Consider the following 19936-nt stretch of genomic DNA (forward strand, 5'->3'; position numbering starts at 1 on the left):
AAAATATATTCAGGTAAAGAGTTAAAATCAATCATAAGCTACATTATTCTTAAAAACACATGTTTACAAGTGTAATCACTTGCTTCTTGTACTATTCGTACCTGGTAATGTCCTACGTGCAAAGTTCCACTGCGATCGCCGCCACTTTCACCAATTGTCATGTTCATCTCCTCGACAATCGGGTATAACAGAAGGTGGGCGTTCCCACGAAGATCAACCGACTTGAACTTGACGTCACGAATGTTTTCTGTGCCTTCCTCGTCCATCAGGAAAGTTCTATCGATGAGAAACGGGTTGTAGCACGGTTCTGCACTATTCATAACGATTATATTGTGACTTTTTGCAATCATTACTTGGAACTTTCTATTCCCCTCTGGTTGCTGTAGAGCAGGTTGTAGAAGTTAACAGTTCTGTACAGAGGATTTGGGTTATCGCCATTGTCGACTATCAGCTGGTCTTCGTATAACGAACCAGAAGAAGACATGGAAAATGTGGATGCAGCATCAACCTTTTGGCGCAGCAAAATGGTTCCTGGTAACAAATAGCGGTAAGTTGCACTTTGTAGAAGTTTCAAAAGTACAATCAATGTTAGACAACATGATTAGCTTAAACTAAATGCAACTGAATGCAAAAATCTTTATGTGAAACAGTACGGATGGATATGATTTAAAATCAGTTTTTTTTCTCTTTACTGTGCACAACGAAAACATGGCAATGGACTTCAGGGGGAAAGTTACAGATATCATGCATACCAGCGCCACCAGATTCGTAAGTTCCACGCCCTCCGACAGCCGAGTAAGATCCGACGTAGGTGTTATTTTCAAACCACATTGCAACGCGACCACCGCCGCCGCCTCCAGAACCGAAACCACCGTTGGCAAATATCTCACCGATGCCTGCAAGGAACAAAAACTAACTGCTTTACTTAAGTTTCAAACGTCCTTTAAGTTCTCTTTGCGCCTATAGGGTTCGATTTGGCGTTTTAGGGGTAGGTTGTTTGGAATGTGGTTTTACCTTGAAATGTTCATTGTGCTCTCTGACAAGACAAAAAAAAATATTTCAATAGTTTCGCTGTATATCATTTTGGTTAAATTACTGTTGTTGTTGCTTACCGGCCAAGGATTGACAAGTGACGTAAACGCTGCCTCCTGATCCGCCACCTCCGCCGACGTTGTTGGTGGCAACCACACCATCACTGCCCGACATGTCGATCTTACCGTCAATCTCAACCTTTTCGCGAGCGATAAAAGAAACCGAGCCGCCACCTTTGCCGGCAGTGCGTCCTGCGCCGCTTCCGCCAGCGCGACCAAAATGGCGTGGCGTGTACATGGAACCGAAAGCTTGGCCAACAACGGACTGAAAAAGTAGAACAATAGTTGGCAATTTTGCAAGCTTGCTATCGTTTGAAAATGTGTATCCGTGAAGTACAGTGTCAACCACATAATGTACTAAGAAAAATTTCAGTGTTTTAATTTTATTTTAGTATTTCTATTCATTTACCTTGTCGCGTCCTTCCCCTCCGCTCCCGCCATGTCCTCCACCAGATCCACCTCCGGTCGTCGAATCGAGTCCTCCCCCTATGTTATCCTCACCCAAGCCCACCGAACTTATGGTCGCAGATCGGTCAATATTTACCGATCTGACATCGACCACGTCAAGCCAGGGTGCAAGCAGTTCAGCGCCGGGGTGAAGTTTGAGATCTTGCGTAAGATTGAGAGTGAGGGTCGGTTCGGGATTGGCTGGCACGATGTTGTCGGTGTAGCAGGCAATCAGTTTGCCATCTATAGTAACACTTGGTGATTAATTTTTATTGTAGGGCATCTGGCAGAAAATGATGACAGTAGGCCTGTATTAGAGCTGTTCGCATTTAGGACAGAGTGCCATTACTTGACATGTTTAAAGATGTCAGGTTTTGGCCATTACATGAGCATGTATATTCTCGTTATTTAGCCGTTAAATGTTTAGTTCACCCACCTGTCAGTACGTCCAACGAAGTGATGTGAATGTTACGTTCGTAAATTGTGCCCAAAGAATCTTCCTCTTCCACCGGCACTGGCAACGAGGAAACTCGGGATCCATCCAACACGTGGAAAGACATCTTGTTTCCGATGGTCAATTCTTCAAGGTTTGTGATGAGACCGGCAACAAATATGTTCTGAAAGTATGTTTGATTCTTAAAGATACTTGCATTTGTTAGATTATTAGATGACTTGAAAGGCAAAACTTTTACATAAGATAAGATAAAAAAAATTATATTTAAATAGTTCCTTTAACAGTTTACCGCGACATGCAGCCAATAAGAGGCAATTATTATGGTCACTCACGTCGTAGGACAATCGGCTGAACAGCACTTTTCGCGGCAACGAAGTCACGGCTGCTCGATAAACTCGCAATCCCGATGGGAATGGCGAAGATGTTCCACTTCCGATACTTGTTTTAACTTCTTCATTCAAATGCAGGAAACCGGTAAGATCTCCGTCAAGTGTTTCCATTGAAAATGTGATTCTGTCCTCTTCACCACCACGCTGTTGCAGAAAACATCATTAGCAATAGGCATGAAGTGAGTACACACCAAGTTAACATACCTTTTCAAATAGAAGGTGAGCAGAGCGTTTGATGTCAACTTGTGATAGCTGGTGTGAGGTGATCGTATCATCAAGGAAGGCGTACGTTCTTCCGCTGTCATATCGTACCCGAGATTCGAAATCGTCTAAAATCGACGCCAAATCAATAGTTTAAATGGCCGCACCAGGCACGTGATAAAATAAGTATATGTAATATATGTGATTCTCTGTTCACGTGTTTTCGACCTACTAATTGCTTTTTATTATATTATTACAGTTAGTAGTCTCAGTAGCAGTAGACATTTAAGCTAAAACCAGTAGAGAGAAAGTAACACTGGTCGAAGCTAACTTTGACTAACAACTGTTAGCAATTGAGCAAGGTTATGTCTTTGACCAGACCTTTGTTTCAGGAAAATCTAGTACAGACCTGCTGTGTAATCGAAGGTTGGTTTAAACCCTTCGTTGTCGACGGTCAACATGCTGAAGCTCGAATTCTTTCTGACGTACATCGTTCCGGATCCGCCAGCCTCGGAGAAACTTCTTCCGCCGAACGCCGTCATCTCACCCACGAAAGTGTAAGACCCGTTTGCCATCACGGAAACGCGTCCTCCACCACCACCGCCTCCAACGATCTGAACCGAAATCAGTTGAATTTACAGCTGTATGTTTAAATCACCCGCCGCAACTTCAATGCTTACCATTTCGTAGTTGTTAGTTGAAGAAGTTGGCACGCAGAGGTAGTTCTTCCAGTGTCTTCCATTTTTACAACTCAAACAGCGTCTGAACTCGTCGCAATGCGCGCAGTCCCTGGCACACGATCCGTCACCACCGTTAGCTTCAATGGTCCCCTTGCCTATTATGCGATAGAACGTTTTGTTGTGTTTTCTGTAGGTTACCTGCGATTAGTGTATTGAAAACACCTATGTACGTGGTCGGATGAACAAAAGCGCTTCGGTTTGCAAAAAAATTCGCTTACTTCCCATAAACACCGGGGTGCTTTAACCAGACTATAAACAGGTTATTACCAGTGAATGCGTCTCCTTCCAACCACACGCTTCCTCCTGCAGCTCCACCGTTTCCAGCCCCACTAGCAGTTTGGCCGTTAGACTTGATAGCGCCATCAAGCAAAAACGATTCAGTTGCTTTCATATGTATTACTCCCCCGCCAGCAGTTTCCTGATAAATGAAAACGTTGAAGAAATAAATGGGATTAAATATAGAAATAGAAAATTGTAGAAAGTTTGAGCAATCCGTCCCGCGGTGAACATATAGTTTATATGTTGTCTTTTGTCTGCGAAAATAGCCGTGCCCACGAGTAAGGTGTTAAAATTATTGCTTTTCCAAATAAAGCAGGGGAATTAGGTGGTGCCCCCCTTCAATAAAAAAAAACAGCTCACTAACCAATTTTTACAACTAAAACGAAAACTAAGCAACCCACAGGCGTTGTTTTAGAAACTGATTATTTTTCTGTATAGGTTTAAAGCAAGAAATGCATGGGGCATGTCATATGTACAAACCTCATTCAAGCTTCGTTTGGTTCCTCCACTTCCAAAGTCAGTCGGGTCAATAAAGTTTCCGTATGCTTCTCCGCTACCCTGGAGGTCCTGTTGTTCTGGTTTCCATATACTGGAGCCACTCCTGCCTCCTCTTCCACCATGGGATGCGCCTGGCACGGCTTCCAGCACAATTTGACCTTCGTGAGGTTGACCGGGACCTTCAGTGAACTCGTAGCCACCCCCGGTTGCATCAACCAAACCGTCAGTGTCTACTTCAATGTTTGTAGCTGCAAAACATCAGGCGCAAATAAAAATGTTGGCATTCTATCGCTTGTGCATTTCCCCTAAATTTCTACTTCTAAGTATTGCATTTACCAATTTCGGTATTTTACCAGGGTATATTGTATATCACGATAATATTTTGTCCATTTTCTATTTGAAATTTCCAACCGCGCTATTAAAACCTTTTAACATTTATCATGTATATCATGTATAGGCCAAATACATCGCACTAAATTTATATAAAACCTACCCAGAACGTCAAGGTAGCTGCACCAGACTTTCCCGTTTGCTTTTACGGCAAACTGTTGAGAGAGGGTGATGTTTACTTCGTTCAGCTCCTTCGTCTTTCCAGTTCGTTGACAGTGGAACGTCCCTCCGCTGCCGATCTCTATTGCTTCCATCAACACTTCGCCGTCAACGTCAGAGTTAACGTTGCTCTATAACAAAAGTAGTAGTAAAAAGTCACAACACAAAAACAAGTCAGTCAAATTTACTCAACATTTTAACCTAATAGCAATCAGTCCCAAATATTCTGATTTTGTTCATCATGTGTTCCATACAAAACAAGCATCAGGGACCAAAATAGGATCTTACCGTGTGGCTAACGGTCAGCTTAGAACCATGAGACACATTAAACCGTTGTACGTTGCTAGCTTTGCCTCCGTTCAAGTTCAAGTATGTCCCGGACAAAACGGTTTCCATTGGCAACACAATTTCGCCATGCTGCGCAAAAATTTGGTTTTTGATACAAATTTTTTTATGTCCCGGGTATTATACTGACTTACTTCGTAAATGATAGAGTTTACTGGGATGGTAACAGGACCAGGAATGGAAGCATCAAGATCGATTATGTGGTCCGTTAACCCGTGGATCACAGCCGTGTTATCACCTATGACATAAATGTAACATCGAATTTCGTTTCCGAACGAAACAAGTGGTTAAAGTTACCTTGCACTTCATCAATTTCAAGGATTCGGCGATGGGCGAGAGGCAATTCCACAGGACGGCTACTGTTGTCTACAGGCAAGATCTCAATATGTGCGTTTCCGCCAAAGTAGGCATGAGTAAAGGTCGTGGCGTTTGCATGCTCGGCGTAGAGTGTAGTCCATGGTACGCTAATCCAAGTGCGCACGTGCTAGAAAGATCAATGACACTTGTTTGTGTTGAGATCATTTTACAAATTTGCAGGTGCCCAAAAATGACTTTGACATAAGGACGGTTTTGTCTTTTGATCTACATATTGGCGATTTCATTTATCTATAGATAAATACAGTATACCAAAGATTGTATGTGAGTAATTTTGCAAAAGCAAGGGCCCGTACATAATAACAAAAATTATCACACCCAGCATATAAGTTCCTAAAAACCAAGAAAAACACGAATAAAATAACTTTGACCGTCAAACAACCAAACAATATTACTGACACTTACCGCAGGATTTCCTCTCTTCCAGTACTTAGAATCCCGATTAACAACAGTCAGTGTTTCCTTATCAACCGGTGTGCGTCCATCTGTGCCGTCAGACTTTCCTTCCGGATCTGCTTTGTGAAGGACGTACGCAGTGCCGGCACCACCACTACCCCAACTCCTATCATACGATACTCCTCCGTCGCCACCATACACGAGCATGGAGCCCTTTAAAGCATAACAATTATAATATATGCAGATGCGTTTACGTGGATTTTATACCAGTTTACATTATCAAACAAAACGTCTGTGTTAGGTTTTAAAGTTACATCCCTGACAAAAATTCAGGGGCCGCCTTGACTACCTAGAATTTTCCTATACCGGCGACGTGAAAGCGAATTTTCGCGAAATTTTTCATCTATCCTCTGCCTAGCGGAAAAACTTTTCTCAAACAAAATAACATTTTGTTGTGTTTTAAACGTTGTGTGAGGACGGATTAAGAAGCTGATGTAACAGTGCCAACAAAAAAAATTGACTTTAAACGACAACTTGGCGCAAATAGCATATAGGTACACGTCAGTGCCAACTTACTTACAAAACAGAATAAATAATTTTATACTTTTTGTCGCACGCGTAAACATAATTACAAAAAGTGTACTAAAAGTCATTGATTTAATTTGACTTGCCTGGAAACTTCCATCTTCCACCATGGTAAGTGCCATGCGTCCTCCCGAGCCGCCGCCTCCGTAAATGTATTTGTTACTTGACCACTGCGCACCGCCTTGACCGCCTGTAGCCTGGAATAATATATGTCCTTGTGGTAAATGTTTGCCCGCGTGGCAATAGGGATTTCAAAGGAGTTTGACCAATGTTCTATACAACAATCAGATACATTTTTCGACATATGTTGGATTGGAGGTAAAATGTTTCTAAATGTTTCTGAAAAACGTGTTACTTCAAACGTTCCTTCTCCCTCCAGCCGGAATGTGTTGACAAGTAAACTTCCACCACTTCCGCCTCCGTTGTAGTTGGAAGCAGCTTCTCCATTGGCGCTCACTCTCCCGTCAACGCGGAGGAGTATGGAGGTGTTGATCTGTAGGATTCCTCCGCCCAGACCTCCATTCATTCCGCCTGCCCTTCCGAATTCGACTGGGGATTTGACGGAACCGTAGCCCTGTTTGCGGACAGTGTTATTTACTGGTTTAAGTAAGTGCTTGTACAACTGTCTTGCATATAATAGTACTAAAGATAATTGTTTTGAGCAAAATTGTTATTATAATGGATCATCATGGCAATAAGCAACATACTCTAAAGACATGCGTTAATTGTCCGACGCCAAGTAAAGGCATCTTAAAATTTGTGAAATAGTCGCGAAATGTTCTGAAAAATTTTAACCTTTTCTCGCGAGTTTGCCGAGTTTAATGAGCCACCAGATCCTCCATGAGAACCACCCGTAGCTTCCTTGAAATAGTCACCTTAAAAATGAATAAATTAGCAAATATGCTCCTTGTAGAAGAGCAATTAAAAATATGCAAACCGGAGGTATTTCTGAAAACAGAGTCAACGTTGAGACATCCAAGGGGATCTACTTGAAGGCTCACCACATCGATGTGTAAATTAATGCCTTCGAAGTGCCCAAGTCCGAAAACCTACGCAAGAAACATAGCAAATCATATCAACCATAGGAAAAAGGCCCTCATGTTTCAAGACGTACAGTCAACAAATAATAGCATTTGACAAACTGATCCAAAAGGTTAGAGTTATTTAATATCTATGAATAAACGTACCTCAATGAAACGGCCTTTCATAAGTCTGATATTATTGCCGTTAGTCGTTCTTAGCAAGCCATTGTTTCTCACATGGATAGTGTCGAAATGTACAGTGGGCGTGTGTGTGCCGTTGGGTGCCACCATCTCATACAGATACAGCTTGCCTGAAAAAGGTAATTAACACAAATAAAATTAATTGGCCTAGTTTATCAATTCTTTGTATGTAAGTGGAAAAAAAAAGATCAAGCAACTTACCACCGTCCGAAACAGTCATGTTCTCTGCATTCAGAAGCACACCCTCGATGTGGATTGTCACCCCCTCCACACGTAGTTCGCCCTTGAGAATAGCCTGACCCCTGCGGTAGACGGCCATGTTCATCGGAAAGTAGGAATTAACGGCTGACAACAGTTGGTCAGGACCAACCAGGAGTCTGCCGGTTCGATCCCCGTTAAAGGAGCCAACTCGAATCGTCAGAGAAGCACTGCGTGGTAAAAGGTTGCGAAAATTTCGGATTAGTTTGCATAAGTTCTATCGCCATTAGTGCAACACTAACTTGGAATAATCTTGTCGCACAAACGCCAAGCTTGCCTTTCCGTATATGTTAATTTCATCAAAGACGATTTCTTCAGCGTTGAGATCATAAGGTCCAAGCCATACAACCGATGTGGCCTGTGCAAAGTGAAACATAGGTTTTTGTATTTCCTTTATCAGAAGAAACACAAAAAACTATTTTATTGAAGACATTTTATTTAAAACAATTGTTGAATTTAAACAACAAACCTGTACGCTACCCACTTGTAGACAATCTATTAGTTCTAATAACTGGTGCTTTAACCCTTATTACCTGTGTGACGTCTTCGTAAAACGCAGTCAGGTTCCTTTCAGGCACTCTGGACGCTTTTCCCCAGTTGTTGATGTAAAGTGTGCGGTTGGTAATTGGTTGGGTTACGTTCGAATCGTGACTTATTTGGGCTTCTGGCGTCGCACCGTCCAGGAACTCGACTCCTGGAGGTGGAACCTTCTCCAAGTAAACAGTTCCAGGGCCGCCCACTTCATAGCCCTCCCCGCCATGTGCAATGTACTGACCTGGTGCAGGAAAGTTGGAATGAAAAAATGGCACAACGTTCATAGCAAGCAATACAAAGTTTATCTCTAAGCTTATTATCTAAAGCTATTCTGTTTTACCTCATGCAAACTCTTACACCAACAACAACCACGCTTACCAACGAAGAAGTTATCGATGTAGTAGATGGACACCCTTCCACCGGCTCCTCCGCCTGCAGGATAGGACCCAGTAAAACCGGAACCTCCGGATGCCTGTACTTCACCGTCTCCCTCAAAGTCTCTGGCGTGGATGAGGACGCTTCCTCCACTTCCGCCTCCAGCTCTCACAGATCTCCAAGCACCACCTAATTATAAAGCATAAACCTTAGTGTTGGGCTTATATCACAATGCTTTGCAAATAGTTGTGTGATTACCTCTAGCTGAAAGCTTTCCGTCGAGTTTAAAGAAATCGGTGACGTTCACTTTCAATCGGCCGGCTCCTCTTCCTCCTAGGTGTGGGAAGATTGAATGCCCTCCTTCTTGGCCGAACTCCACTGAGGAGAGGTAAGATCCGTAGGGGGCACCAGATGAAACTTGTCCGTAACCGCGTCCTCCTGTAGACCCGTGACTGGCTCCAGAACTACCTGAGGTGCTCGAAAGTCCTCTACCGAGACCTTAAATGTAATAAGACATTGAAGATTAGATTCCTTTGGGACATTCTATTCGTTTATTAGCAAAAAAATACTTTGCATTTTTTTCAATCGCATTATACGTTGCCTAAATACATGTACAATCTCTATATAGTACTGTGTATGTGTAACAAAGACATTTGATTCGGGATATCCCAGGAAATACTTTTTGTTGCGACGGCATTTATCAAATTCGAGTTTATAAAATTAAAATGGACACATTTTGCCTACCTTATGGCCTGAAAGTCTTCGTTTTAGCTTAAATCAATACCAATTTACACCATTAAAGCTTACCCTCAGTGAGGTCATTTGGGCGACCCTCGGACACCGAAATCTCGGAAGCCGAATGCAACGTCACATTGGTGAACTCGATTTTGAGGTCATTGGAGATCATACGGGCTCCGCTGCGCATATCGAGCACAACGCCCTTGATAGTGGTGGTGTGTAGGCCCCTTGTGCGAATGTTAAAGGTAGCGAAGGTCTTCATGGTGAGGTTGTGGACTTCCATCACCGATGCAGTGTGGTGATGTTCAAGAGTTACGACGCAGTATGAGCCGATATTGAGGCTATCCATGTTTTCAAACGTTCCTGATCATAGCGATTAAAAACATGTGTTCAGCATTTTTTAAATCACGCATATTTGTTTCAATTAGACATTTTGTGTGAATAGTGGCCACATATTACAAAACAGGCACATAAGAAAACGTTACACTGTAGTAGAAAACTCATTTAATTTGATTTTGCTTGCGGTTTTAACCTGCAAATAATTGTGTTAAACACTACTTATACATTCCGTGTGAATAGTGGTCACAAATCGTAAATTTTAAACTAGAAGGTCTTATGTAGGGTGATTTTGAATGAACACTATTGAGACTACTGTTTCCAACGTACCTCTGATTGTAATATCAACCTCACGACAAGAAAGTCTATCCGGAAGTTTTACGTGGGCCTCTTCATGTGCAAGAAGCGCCATTGGCAGAACGTGACCCTTGCTTGTTCGACTGTGGAATGTCTGAAGAAAAAATACCTCTCATTTGGAAAAAGTTTTGTGAAACAAAGAACAAAAAAAGGATTAGTCTAATACCTGCTTGGGTCTGACAACGAGCAGCGAACTGCTGTCACCAGTGATATCGTCGGCAATCAAGCTGCTTCCGGGAGAGTCCAAGTTAAGAACAGAGCCACCAGAAAGTTGAAGCTAAAGGACAGGAAAGTGAACGTGTACCAAAAAATATCCAACTTTACCACATCTTAGACAACAAAGTCAATTATTCAATATGAACCTCCGTGAAGGTCAGATTTCGTGGGCCCATAATCCACGCTGTGTCGGGCGTGGTGGTGTAGAAGTCTTGTTGCATATCCGCTGGATCCTCACTTGCCCAAAGTTCGACTTTGTTCAATTCCACCCTGCCGGAACCTTGTAATGTGACAATGACCTGTAATGCATTAAACACAAAATTAATTGGTTTAACCTGTTTGATACTTCCAGCAAACTCATTACTTAAAACATGTAATTCCTTTAAAACCTGAGACACTTTTCCGTTTAAAAGCCGTAAAAACAGTTAATTTGTGTGAGAAGATGAGTCTGACCAGACTCAAACCATAGACTCAAAATCTAAATCTGATTGTTGCTGTGTAAAATGCAGGCAAATGCCGATATGCAAAAGTGACGTTCCTAATATAGGCAAACAAGCATAAACCAACCAACAGCCATGACACTGCAAATTTCAGCCCAAATAATAGTGATGCAAAAAATAATGGAAAACCATGACAATCGTACCTTCGTGGTCTTATCGCTGACCGCGTACTCAGCGTGGTTGAGGACGTAAGTCTGCGTACCACACCCAGCAGTGGTAACGAATCCCCCAGTGATGTCGCGAAGTGTCCCGTTGACAAGTACCTCAACTTTGTGTTTCGTATTCGCGCTAAAATATAACCAATATACTGTCACTCCAATTAACAAAGAATGTATGAAGCGCCAAAGTACTCGGTATTGGCATAAACTTAAGTTCAAACTCATTACCTCGAGCAGTGTGGAAACACGCTGACGTGGTCCAAGTAGATAGCGAATGGAAGTTCGTACGTGACGGTCACTGTAGGGTTGTCAGAACGATAATACACGTTGTCCATTCCAGAACCGTGCACCGCATTGTATAAACTTTGAAAAAGACGTTTTTTTGTTTGCATTCACAGGTTAATAAACTGTTGGACGCCAAAAGGGTTCACAAACCACGAAATTAGTATAGTGCAGTATAGATTGCAGGTTTGATTATTTTCTACTAATGCCTCTTCTGCAAGCGACTTATGCGACGATAAATTATGGGTAATCATTGACCATTCTCCTAATTATAAATAACCGCTGAGAGGCAACATGACATACACAGTACATATATCTTCCATTAATAATTCCGTGTGTATAGTTTACCTGTACCAACACGTGCTGGAACAATGCGAGCCACAACAGTACGTAGCAGTGTTGTGAGAGGATTTTACTGTGACTCCGCTGTAGGGATATAATGTTCTGTCGGATGTTTTGCTCGTGGAGTACGGTCCGGCCATGTCAAGGTACTTCACCTCCTTGATACGATGGGCTTCGTTCAGGTTAAGCCCGTTATCAACCTGAGAAGTAATAACGTGTGTTAAATAGTAGTTTTTTGGGATAGCAGTGGGCTGGTCAACGGGGCCAATTGTCCTTGTTCTAAAAGATGTAAAAAAATCTATGGCGCCCACAACATATAGTCACTACCAACCTGCAACGCAAATTTGATTTTTTTGTTTACAATGAATTTTTAAAGGGTAAGCTTTACACTACCCAGGAAATAAGCATAAAATAATGGTTAAAGAAATGGCTCTAAATCCGATACTCCGCGCGGCAAGATTTAAAAAAAAACATTAAACCATCAATCCGAATTTCAAGTACAACTGAATCGTTAATTATTATGCCTGTAGGGTGTTTTGCATCTCGTCTGTGTGAAGATCATTTGATATGATATAAACCGTTCCGGGTCCACCACGTTTAGAAATTCCACCAGAACCACCTCGGGAAAACGTTTCTCCGTGGAAGGTGTAAAGTTCGCCGCTGTCGATGAAAATTCGACCGCCTCCGCCGCCACCACCGTGGCTCCTTCCTACAAATGGAACAACACAACGATAGCTTTTCATTCGACGAGGGAGTCTCCAAAACAGTTAACGCGAACAAAACTAGATATACGAATATGATCAACATACAAACGTTTGTATTTAAAATCTATAGTTTGCCTACCGTTGCCGCCATTGGCCGTTACGTTTCCTGCGCCATCAACGTGTGGAGATTTGATTCTTATTGTTCCTCCGCTTCCTCCACCACCGTTGCTGGACGTCGCGTCGTTACCGTTCGACAATATTTCACCGTCCACCCGAACTCCGTCAGTTGCGTTGATATCCAAGGAACCTGTATTACGAGGTGATAAATGTGGTAGGTAGTAAATACATTGGACAAACTTGACTTGCTCTCAAAACCCCATTATCGACCAAATTGATTGTTTAAAATCGATCGTTTTACTTCAAACTGTATAAATTGAGTTATCCCACGTAAACAACTAGGATTTTAAAACTTCCTTTGTTTGGAAAGTGTTTCAAATATCCACCATTCAAGCCGAATTACTGAAACACAAAGTGGTTTTAAATATCCCCATAGAATTTGTCATGTTATAAATCCTCAAAGTAAACATTGCGGAGAGGACTAGAAACGTTCTTTTATGATCCAAAAAAATAAGTTTACCTCCTCCTTTTCCTCCGGTGTTTCCTCCTCCGCTACCCAGCTGCACGGGATCGTCAAATATACCGTAAGCGAATGAACTGTGAAGACCGTAAGATGGAGGACTCCCTCTGCCTCCGTAAGCTCCACCGGTTCCCCCAAGTACGTTAAGGTACGACGAGGCTCCGGCACCGGGGCCTTTCCCGGCGTCGAAACCTCCACCGGTCGCCGTAAAAGTTCCTGAAAAGAATTTTTTTCTAAAATATAGTTTATTAAAATATATTGCAAACTAGAATTATTTCGTGGTTCAAAGCCGTTGTGACTGCAAGTTCAAGTGGTAAAATTCTTCAAGATAAGATTTTTCCTTGTTACGGCTATAATCTTAGCAATAATAGCGATATTTTACACCCATTATTGTTCAAAATAGAACAAACAGTAACATACTAACTTCTATATGCAGAACAAACCTCCGTTATCGACAGTTAGATTCTTCGTGGAGAGCTTGAGGTTATCGGTGTAAATAAACCCTCCGCGCTTGATGTCTACCAAGGGTATGGTAAGTTCGATTGCGTGATCCAGACGATCCGCCGACCATGCGTTGACCTGAATTCATTAATTTTACAATTTCACAGCAAACCCATGACCTGACTTAGCTGTTACAATTATACAGAGCCCAAATCTTGTCTGGGTTTCGAATATTTGACAAAGGTGTTTAGCCCATGTGATATATTATTACTATGTACAAATCGTCTGCACATTTCAAATGTACATATCGCGATAACAATACTACACCACTATATTACCTTTCCATCAGCCTTGACATTTAACACGTGAAGTCTGAATTTCGACTCAATGAGACCGAGAGTCATATTGGATGAGGGGTCCGCCTCTTCCTCCTCCACTTCGTGGGGGGTGGACGCAGCGTGCGACCACATTGTCACGTCACCCTCGCTTTCTACAACTAGAGTTCCAGTGTTGTTGAGCGCTCCGTTTAGGTCCATCCAGATCTCGCGGGCGGTTAAGTGCTTCGGAAGAGTAACGTTACCATCCCTGTGTTAAAAGAGAATTTTTAGCAACTGCTATGTTTAGCCCTGATTAATTTTTTCAGGTACGTATTTTTGTAGCAGAACGCTAAGCTAGAATATGATGTTGTATACTTTTATGATATTTTAAAAGAATATAATATTTTAATAAAACACAGAAATGCGAACGAGAAATGCTTGCTACATTGGTATTACAGAAACTTTGATCATTGGAGAAATATAATAAATAAATATACATGTAAAAGTAATATCAAGCCATTCCAGTTGTTCAAGCATCATATACGGTCTTAATAACAAGGCGTTATTCTTACTGGAAGAGAAGCAGGTGTGACGGCATGTAACCTCGATCAACTGCATCAAACACCAACTCCTGGTTGGCTCCGATGTAAAGCACAGCACTACGATCGCCTGCCAGTGTTCCAAACTCGCCGGTCACAACTCCATCTACGGCCCTGCAAAACATATCGGTGTTGTTTCAACACGAAACTAAAGCGAAATTGAAGAGGACTTACGATGACTTGTTCATGGCAACTTCTGCGTTTCCTCTGATGTTGAATTCATCGAAGAAGAAGTGAGCCGAGGTAGGTGGAAGCAACCAAGTTACTGGTCCCAGAGTTGTAAGATCAACGTACCTATGGCGGACGTGAAATACATGAACCCTCATGATTGTAAGCACAACTATTTTATTTTTTGTTTTTTAGTATTTGTTGGTAATGGAAAATGATCTGTACTGTTCCCTAAACGAAAGCAAACTTTAACAATAAATATAATCAAATTGAGTTGCATGGTCCACCTTCCATTTGAGAGGCTGAGTTTTCCTCTCTCGTTAGCCCCACGTGGGTAAGTCTGGTGGTTGTTGTCAACTTCAAGTTTCTTTATGACTTTGTCGGAAGAAGGAGTTGGGCCCTCTTCAATGTAAATAGTACCGGCAGCACCCACTTCGTATGAACTCGCGCCTACAAACGTACATTCCAACATTCTAAAACAACTCGTATTTTAACAGAATTTGCGAAGTCAGACCTCCATATGCAGATACAGTTCCGTTGTAATCACTCCGCTGGTAGTAAAGGGCGATTCTTCCTCCAGAGCCACCGCCTCCGTTGTTCTCTCCTGCTCCTCCGTCGCTTTCAATCGATCCGTATCCGTCCAAGACATCACACTTCGCCCATACACTGCCACCGGATCCGCCTCCTGTTATGGCATCCAGTGATTTTACATAATACATAAAATTCCCTTTCCAGCCATTTTAAAGAAAAATTGTTCCACTTGTCGTTACCTGCGTGGGCACTAATGCTCGATATAGTGCTGGTGCCACTTGCAGTCAAAACACCGTCGACGTGGAGGAGCTTTGTGATGATCCGCACAGATCCGCCACCGGATCCTCCGTAGCCTCGTGGTTGCGGTAAGTTGCTGAAGCAATTGAATTGTTTGATAAGACTGAGATCTTAGTCCTTACTCTCCTTATACGCCAGCAGCTAACAAATGTTTGTCACTGAGAAGTTTCAGATTTGAAAAATCTTACCCGAGTACATTGTCGCCGAAGTAATATGTTCCTACATTTGATCCGTTTCCACCAGGAGAACCAAATGCGTCCGGTAAGTCGAACAAACCATGCGGAAGGCTCACGCGTGACGTTCCGCCACCACGCGCTCCTGACCCACCGTGTGCTCCTCCACCACCACCGGATGATGAGGAAATTCCAACTCCCACGTCAACGCTGTCTGTGGTGTTGTATCTGAGAGAAGACAGGAATTGACGGCTTGAACATTGACATACATTTTTCGACTGTGAAAGTTGACTACACTATAAGCCCACTTTTCAACCGAGAGTGTTGTGGGAAGAAACATTTGAAATAGTAAGCAATAAAACAATGAACCAGCATAGTATTAAGATACTAGCTATTGGTTCTTTGTTTGTTGTATAGAAATATGCGGCTATTGTGCAAGGCGTTTTTGCCGCATCTAGCTAATTGGTTACAGATTGACAACTAATTGAAATGAAATTACAAAGAATAAGCAACACGACACCTACCCCGCACCACCCAGGTCGATTTTTCCGCCAGAGAAGACAGAAACTTGAAATGCGGCATCAACATGGAGACGTCCTCTGGTGATGAAATGTCCTCCACCGAAGATAGTGAAGTTTGTGGTAACAACATGAAAACCATCGTCCCGCCTAGAAAAATAACACAGTTGCGTATTTCAACTGCAATAACCTAGGTTAGACCCGGAACAGAGTTTTAGTGCTACGATCCCAACACCAAAACATAATGCAGTCGTCAGTGGGAGATCTATATGTGTAAGAGATAATCGTAACTAAAAGTTACAGCTGAGTAGCGTCATGTATACCGAATCCCTTCACGATCTCTGATCAACTACATAAACCACATGATCCTATTTCGTTCTTCAAAGTTCTATTTAAAAGTGAGTTTACCTGTAGGGAATGAGTTCAAAGGTTCCAGCATCCTGAACTTGCAGAGATTCAAGAGAAACCCGTTGTTGGCAGTTCTTGGCTTCGGTCTCATTCGCATTATCCTCTGCGTTAAGCTCCGCTTTGTGATTGGCACTTGATTGCAAGGAAAAGGTTCCCCCGTTAAAAACGCGCAGATCTTGAATACCAGTTACTCTCCCACCATGTGATGTAAGTGCCACCTGCAGGAGGCAGTAATGATTTATGCTTTTTGGACAAAAGTTAGTTATTTAATGATGTGATTGCGTTGCCAAATACTTCAAACAACCACTTTATTGGAGCCATCGCCCGATAACGACAAATGGATTCGTCCAATACAGTATTTAAAAAATAAATTTGTATGTTTTGCAAGCTTACATATCTAACAAACACGATTTTTGCAGAAGACATGCTATGTTATTTTTAAAAAAACTAATGTTTACACAAATTTTAACATTATATATAAATTATAATTCCATGTGCATGCAAGTGTAAACTGAGTCGTGTAATGTGGTTAAACCTGGTGGAAGTAGGTTGTGTTGGGAAGGTGCAAACTTGAGCCTTCGTACAGGTTGAAATTCACTGGAATGTCGATGCTAGCAGAGTCGACGGTCCAAGATTGTTTGTAGCCGACTTGAACGAAACCGGAAAAGTCGCCGCGCAAATGACCCAAGTTCATTTCAGGTTGTGCTTGTTCCGTACCGTTGTCCTATGTAATGAAGGCACATTTCTTAACTAACCAGTACTTTCTACTGTATTCATGGTAAGAAACTAACCGCTTCAATGCGCATAACGGCAAGGCTCCCTCCACCGCGAACGTTGGTCTCGTAGAAGTCGTACTTCGTCAGGCTCTCATAACTCGGTTCGATCCAAGTGGCGGCACCCTGCGTAAACCACATATATATTAGCCATGGTGCTTAAAAATAGTTTTAGCAATTACCACTTCGTACATCATTACAAACATACTCAAGTAATTCCTGTTTTAAACAATTCCGTTCATATTTTGATATATTAATTTCGCTGATAATAAGACTGTGCCCAATGGATGGCTCGATTCCGCCAAAGCTAAGTAACCAGTCCGAGCTGGTGCAATTATTTTTCCAGTAGTCAATACCCAAGTACAACACCTAACCTGCAACTCGCGGTGCAAGTAGCGGTCGGTCTCCTCCTCCCCATCGGCGTACACCTCGATTTCGGATAGGGATGCAAAGTAGTATGAGCTGCAAATTCTGCGCAGTCCTTCGATTTCGATCTCGATTGATGTAGCAGGAAGGTGGCCCACAACCACATCGGTGTAGGAACCTACTTTGCACGAGCTGGCCGGCTCGATATAACCTTCGTTACCCGTGTGACCGTAAAACCGAGAACTCGGCAGTTCAACGCCTCCAGAGTGCCTTAAAGTAATACGGAATTTGGATGGGAAGCTGCAGGAAGGAGATACGCGAATCCTATTGATGACGTATGGCTTTTCGAGCGTCAACGTGATAACAGTTCTTTTACCGCTTGCGAGGAACATCCTGTTAACTGCCGATGAAAAGGTTTGGTCGAACATGTAAGGTAGGAGATAGTAGGCCGAATGCCTTGAGAGGTAAGAACTTAGGCAAGAGCTATACGGGTTGTTGTTGTAAGGAGCAACAGAGGTTCGAACTTGTCGGCTGCTGTGTTCCGCTGTCGAGTAACTGGCCGTCTTGCCAACGTTACCAGAGGGGCTAAAATTGATCCTGTGGCCAATATTGTGCATTGCCCCGTCCAAGGTCTTCTGGCCGTCGTTGTCAACCAGCAATATGGGTTGCTTTTTGGCTTCGTTTAAAATATAAGCCGTGCCGGCTCCACCGGCTTCAGCTTGGCTTCCAACTGCGCCACCAAAGGCAAGGAATCGGCCGAGGTAGGGAAGGTCGGAGTCATTAGATCGATGGTATACAGCCACACGACCTCCTGCGCCGCCACCACCGTGACGAGACATATCCCCAGCACCACCCAGAGCCTCAATACGACCTGAAAATACGCACTCATTTCCAGCAACTGCGAACAACAACTATTCAACTATACTACTATTAAGTTCACATTGGGCATTCGACAACTGAACGCCTGTAAACGTGTTCAGTAATTACAGCAAATTATTACTCACCGGTCCACATTCCGCTTAGCACGTTGCAATAGGCAAGAACGCTTCCTCCACTTCCGCCGCTTGAGCCATCATTATTGCTTGCTACGTCTTTGCTGTTGGCTGATATGATTCCGTCCACTCGAAGTGTGTTGTGAGCACGCACTTCCAACACACCACCACCAGTACCACCTGCAGATAAAAATTTAGTTTGAAAACCGACATTGCACGAAAAAGGTCATATATATGTTAAAACAGGTTATGAACTTGGCCCAAAAATGCACAATGTCTTTGTTAATATATATTTGTGTGTAAAGTATGTCACAATATCGCGAAGCATCCACACTTGGTCAAGAAACAAATAAACAAATTGTAGATATGACTTGCCCTCGCATTCTCCAGGACGCCTTTATCAAAAAAAAACGCAGTGCAATATTTAGCTTTACTTTGTACCTGCCGAGCCGTAGCCTCCGCTGCCAAACGTCTTTGGAACAAAGGTTGAACCATAGGGGGAGTTGCGGGGTAGGCGACAGGCCAAATAACCCTCACAGCCTCCACGTCCTCCCATACCGCCGTGGGACCCTCCACTGTGGCCCAAGAAGTGAGAAGTACCCGGTGCGGAACCTTGGTCCTTGATGTAACCACCGTTGTTGACTTCAATATAGCCACCATCATCGACGGTCAGATTGACAGCCTCCACGTACATGTGTTTGCCACGTATCGCAGCACCGCCGTCCACGGTAAATGATTTGTGTGAAATAATCCTGTATTGAGTTTCGTGCGATTGCGGCCCATTAGCGATAATCTCCGAGGTGTCCTTGAGTCGGACGTGCTCGGGGAAGGTGAAGATTGCCGGGAGCGTGTGGTCGTCAACAAGTGCAGCCGATCCTGAAAGAAAAAAACATCGCACGATAAGATTTGGTTTGTAGAGCGTACCCACTCCAGAAATATTATCACAATTTTAAACTATTGTTGTAACTATTATCCGTACGGTCAAACCTATATGTCCAAGGCGAATTGTATTGGGATGAATACGCTACTACTTGTTTTTATTCCAAAGTGGCATTATTAAACTCAGGTTTCAAATTTGTCCAGATTATAAACCCTCAAAAACACTTTATGAAAACTTCATTATGTGGACATAAATATTATCTCTTAGCTTCTAATGCATTAGATCAGACGAAGATTATGCACTCTTAATCACCATACCAGTCAAGAAAAGATAAAGCCGGGCGTGTCGCGTCATCAGCAAGTGTTCCACGTGACTCATGTTGCCTTCCAAATGAACGAAAACGTTTTCAATTCGCGTGAAAGCACCAAGCCCAAGGTGACCTCCTTCGTACACGTAGCTGCTGA

The 19936-nt window shown here is 42.8% G+C and overlaps 1 protein-coding gene across 1 annotated transcript; it reads right to left on the bottom strand.

Annotated features, from left to right (window-relative positions):
- Positions 1 to 27: 27 nt before the first annotated feature.
- On the bottom strand, positions 28 to 17992 carry LOC145898188 (uncharacterized). The gene is made up of 51 exons (XM_082986618.1): positions 17609 to 17992; positions 17253 to 17360; positions 16997 to 17185; positions 16462 to 16679; positions 16060 to 16203; positions 15551 to 15763; positions 15305 to 15438; positions 15049 to 15219; positions 14822 to 14984; positions 14541 to 14660; positions 14340 to 14480; positions 13789 to 14035; positions 13453 to 13588; positions 13010 to 13225; positions 12512 to 12679; positions 12193 to 12377; positions 11675 to 11868; positions 11273 to 11407; positions 11030 to 11174; positions 10533 to 10685; positions 10337 to 10447; positions 10144 to 10264; positions 9547 to 9840; positions 8998 to 9237; positions 8743 to 8928; positions 8364 to 8605; positions 8073 to 8188; positions 7774 to 8000; positions 7537 to 7682; positions 7287 to 7398; positions 7145 to 7224; positions 6705 to 6923; positions 6436 to 6546; positions 5774 to 5977; positions 5291 to 5477; positions 5128 to 5231; positions 4937 to 5065; positions 4593 to 4779; positions 4082 to 4347; positions 3590 to 3740; positions 3263 to 3417; positions 2992 to 3196; positions 2586 to 2710; positions 2325 to 2525; positions 1975 to 2155; positions 1501 to 1781; positions 1113 to 1356; positions 753 to 896; positions 354 to 531; positions 102 to 276; positions 28 to 48 (listed from the first exon to the last, which is right to left on the bottom strand). The coding sequence occupies exons 1-51, from the start codon at positions 17990 to 17992 to the stop codon at positions 28 to 30; spliced, it is 8907 nt and encodes a 2968-aa protein (XP_082842744.1).
- Positions 17993 to 19936: the final 1944 nt, after the last annotated feature.

Source organism: Ascidia mentula, chromosome 4, assembly GCF_947561715.1.
Source record: "Ascidia mentula chromosome 4, kaAscMent1.1, whole genome shotgun sequence".
Lineage (NCBI taxonomy): Eukaryota > Metazoa > Chordata > Ascidiacea > Phlebobranchia > Ascidiidae > Ascidia > Ascidia mentula.

Bases quoted from the DNA above. Each gene is read 5' to 3' on its own strand.
- LOC145898188 (XM_082986618.1), bottom strand. From the start codon at position 17,992: ATGTTCCTCGCAAGCGGTAAAAGAACTGTTATCACGTTGACGCTCGAA. The intron at 12,680-13,009 runs GTAAACTTATTT...CTCGTAATACAG, and splicing joins CACCGGAGGAAAAGGAGGAG to GTTCCTTGGATATCAACGCA. The intron at 7,399-7,536 runs GTACGTTTATTC...TTTCTTGCGTAG, and splicing joins TGAAAGGCCGTTTCATTGAG to GTTTTCGGACTTGGGCACTT.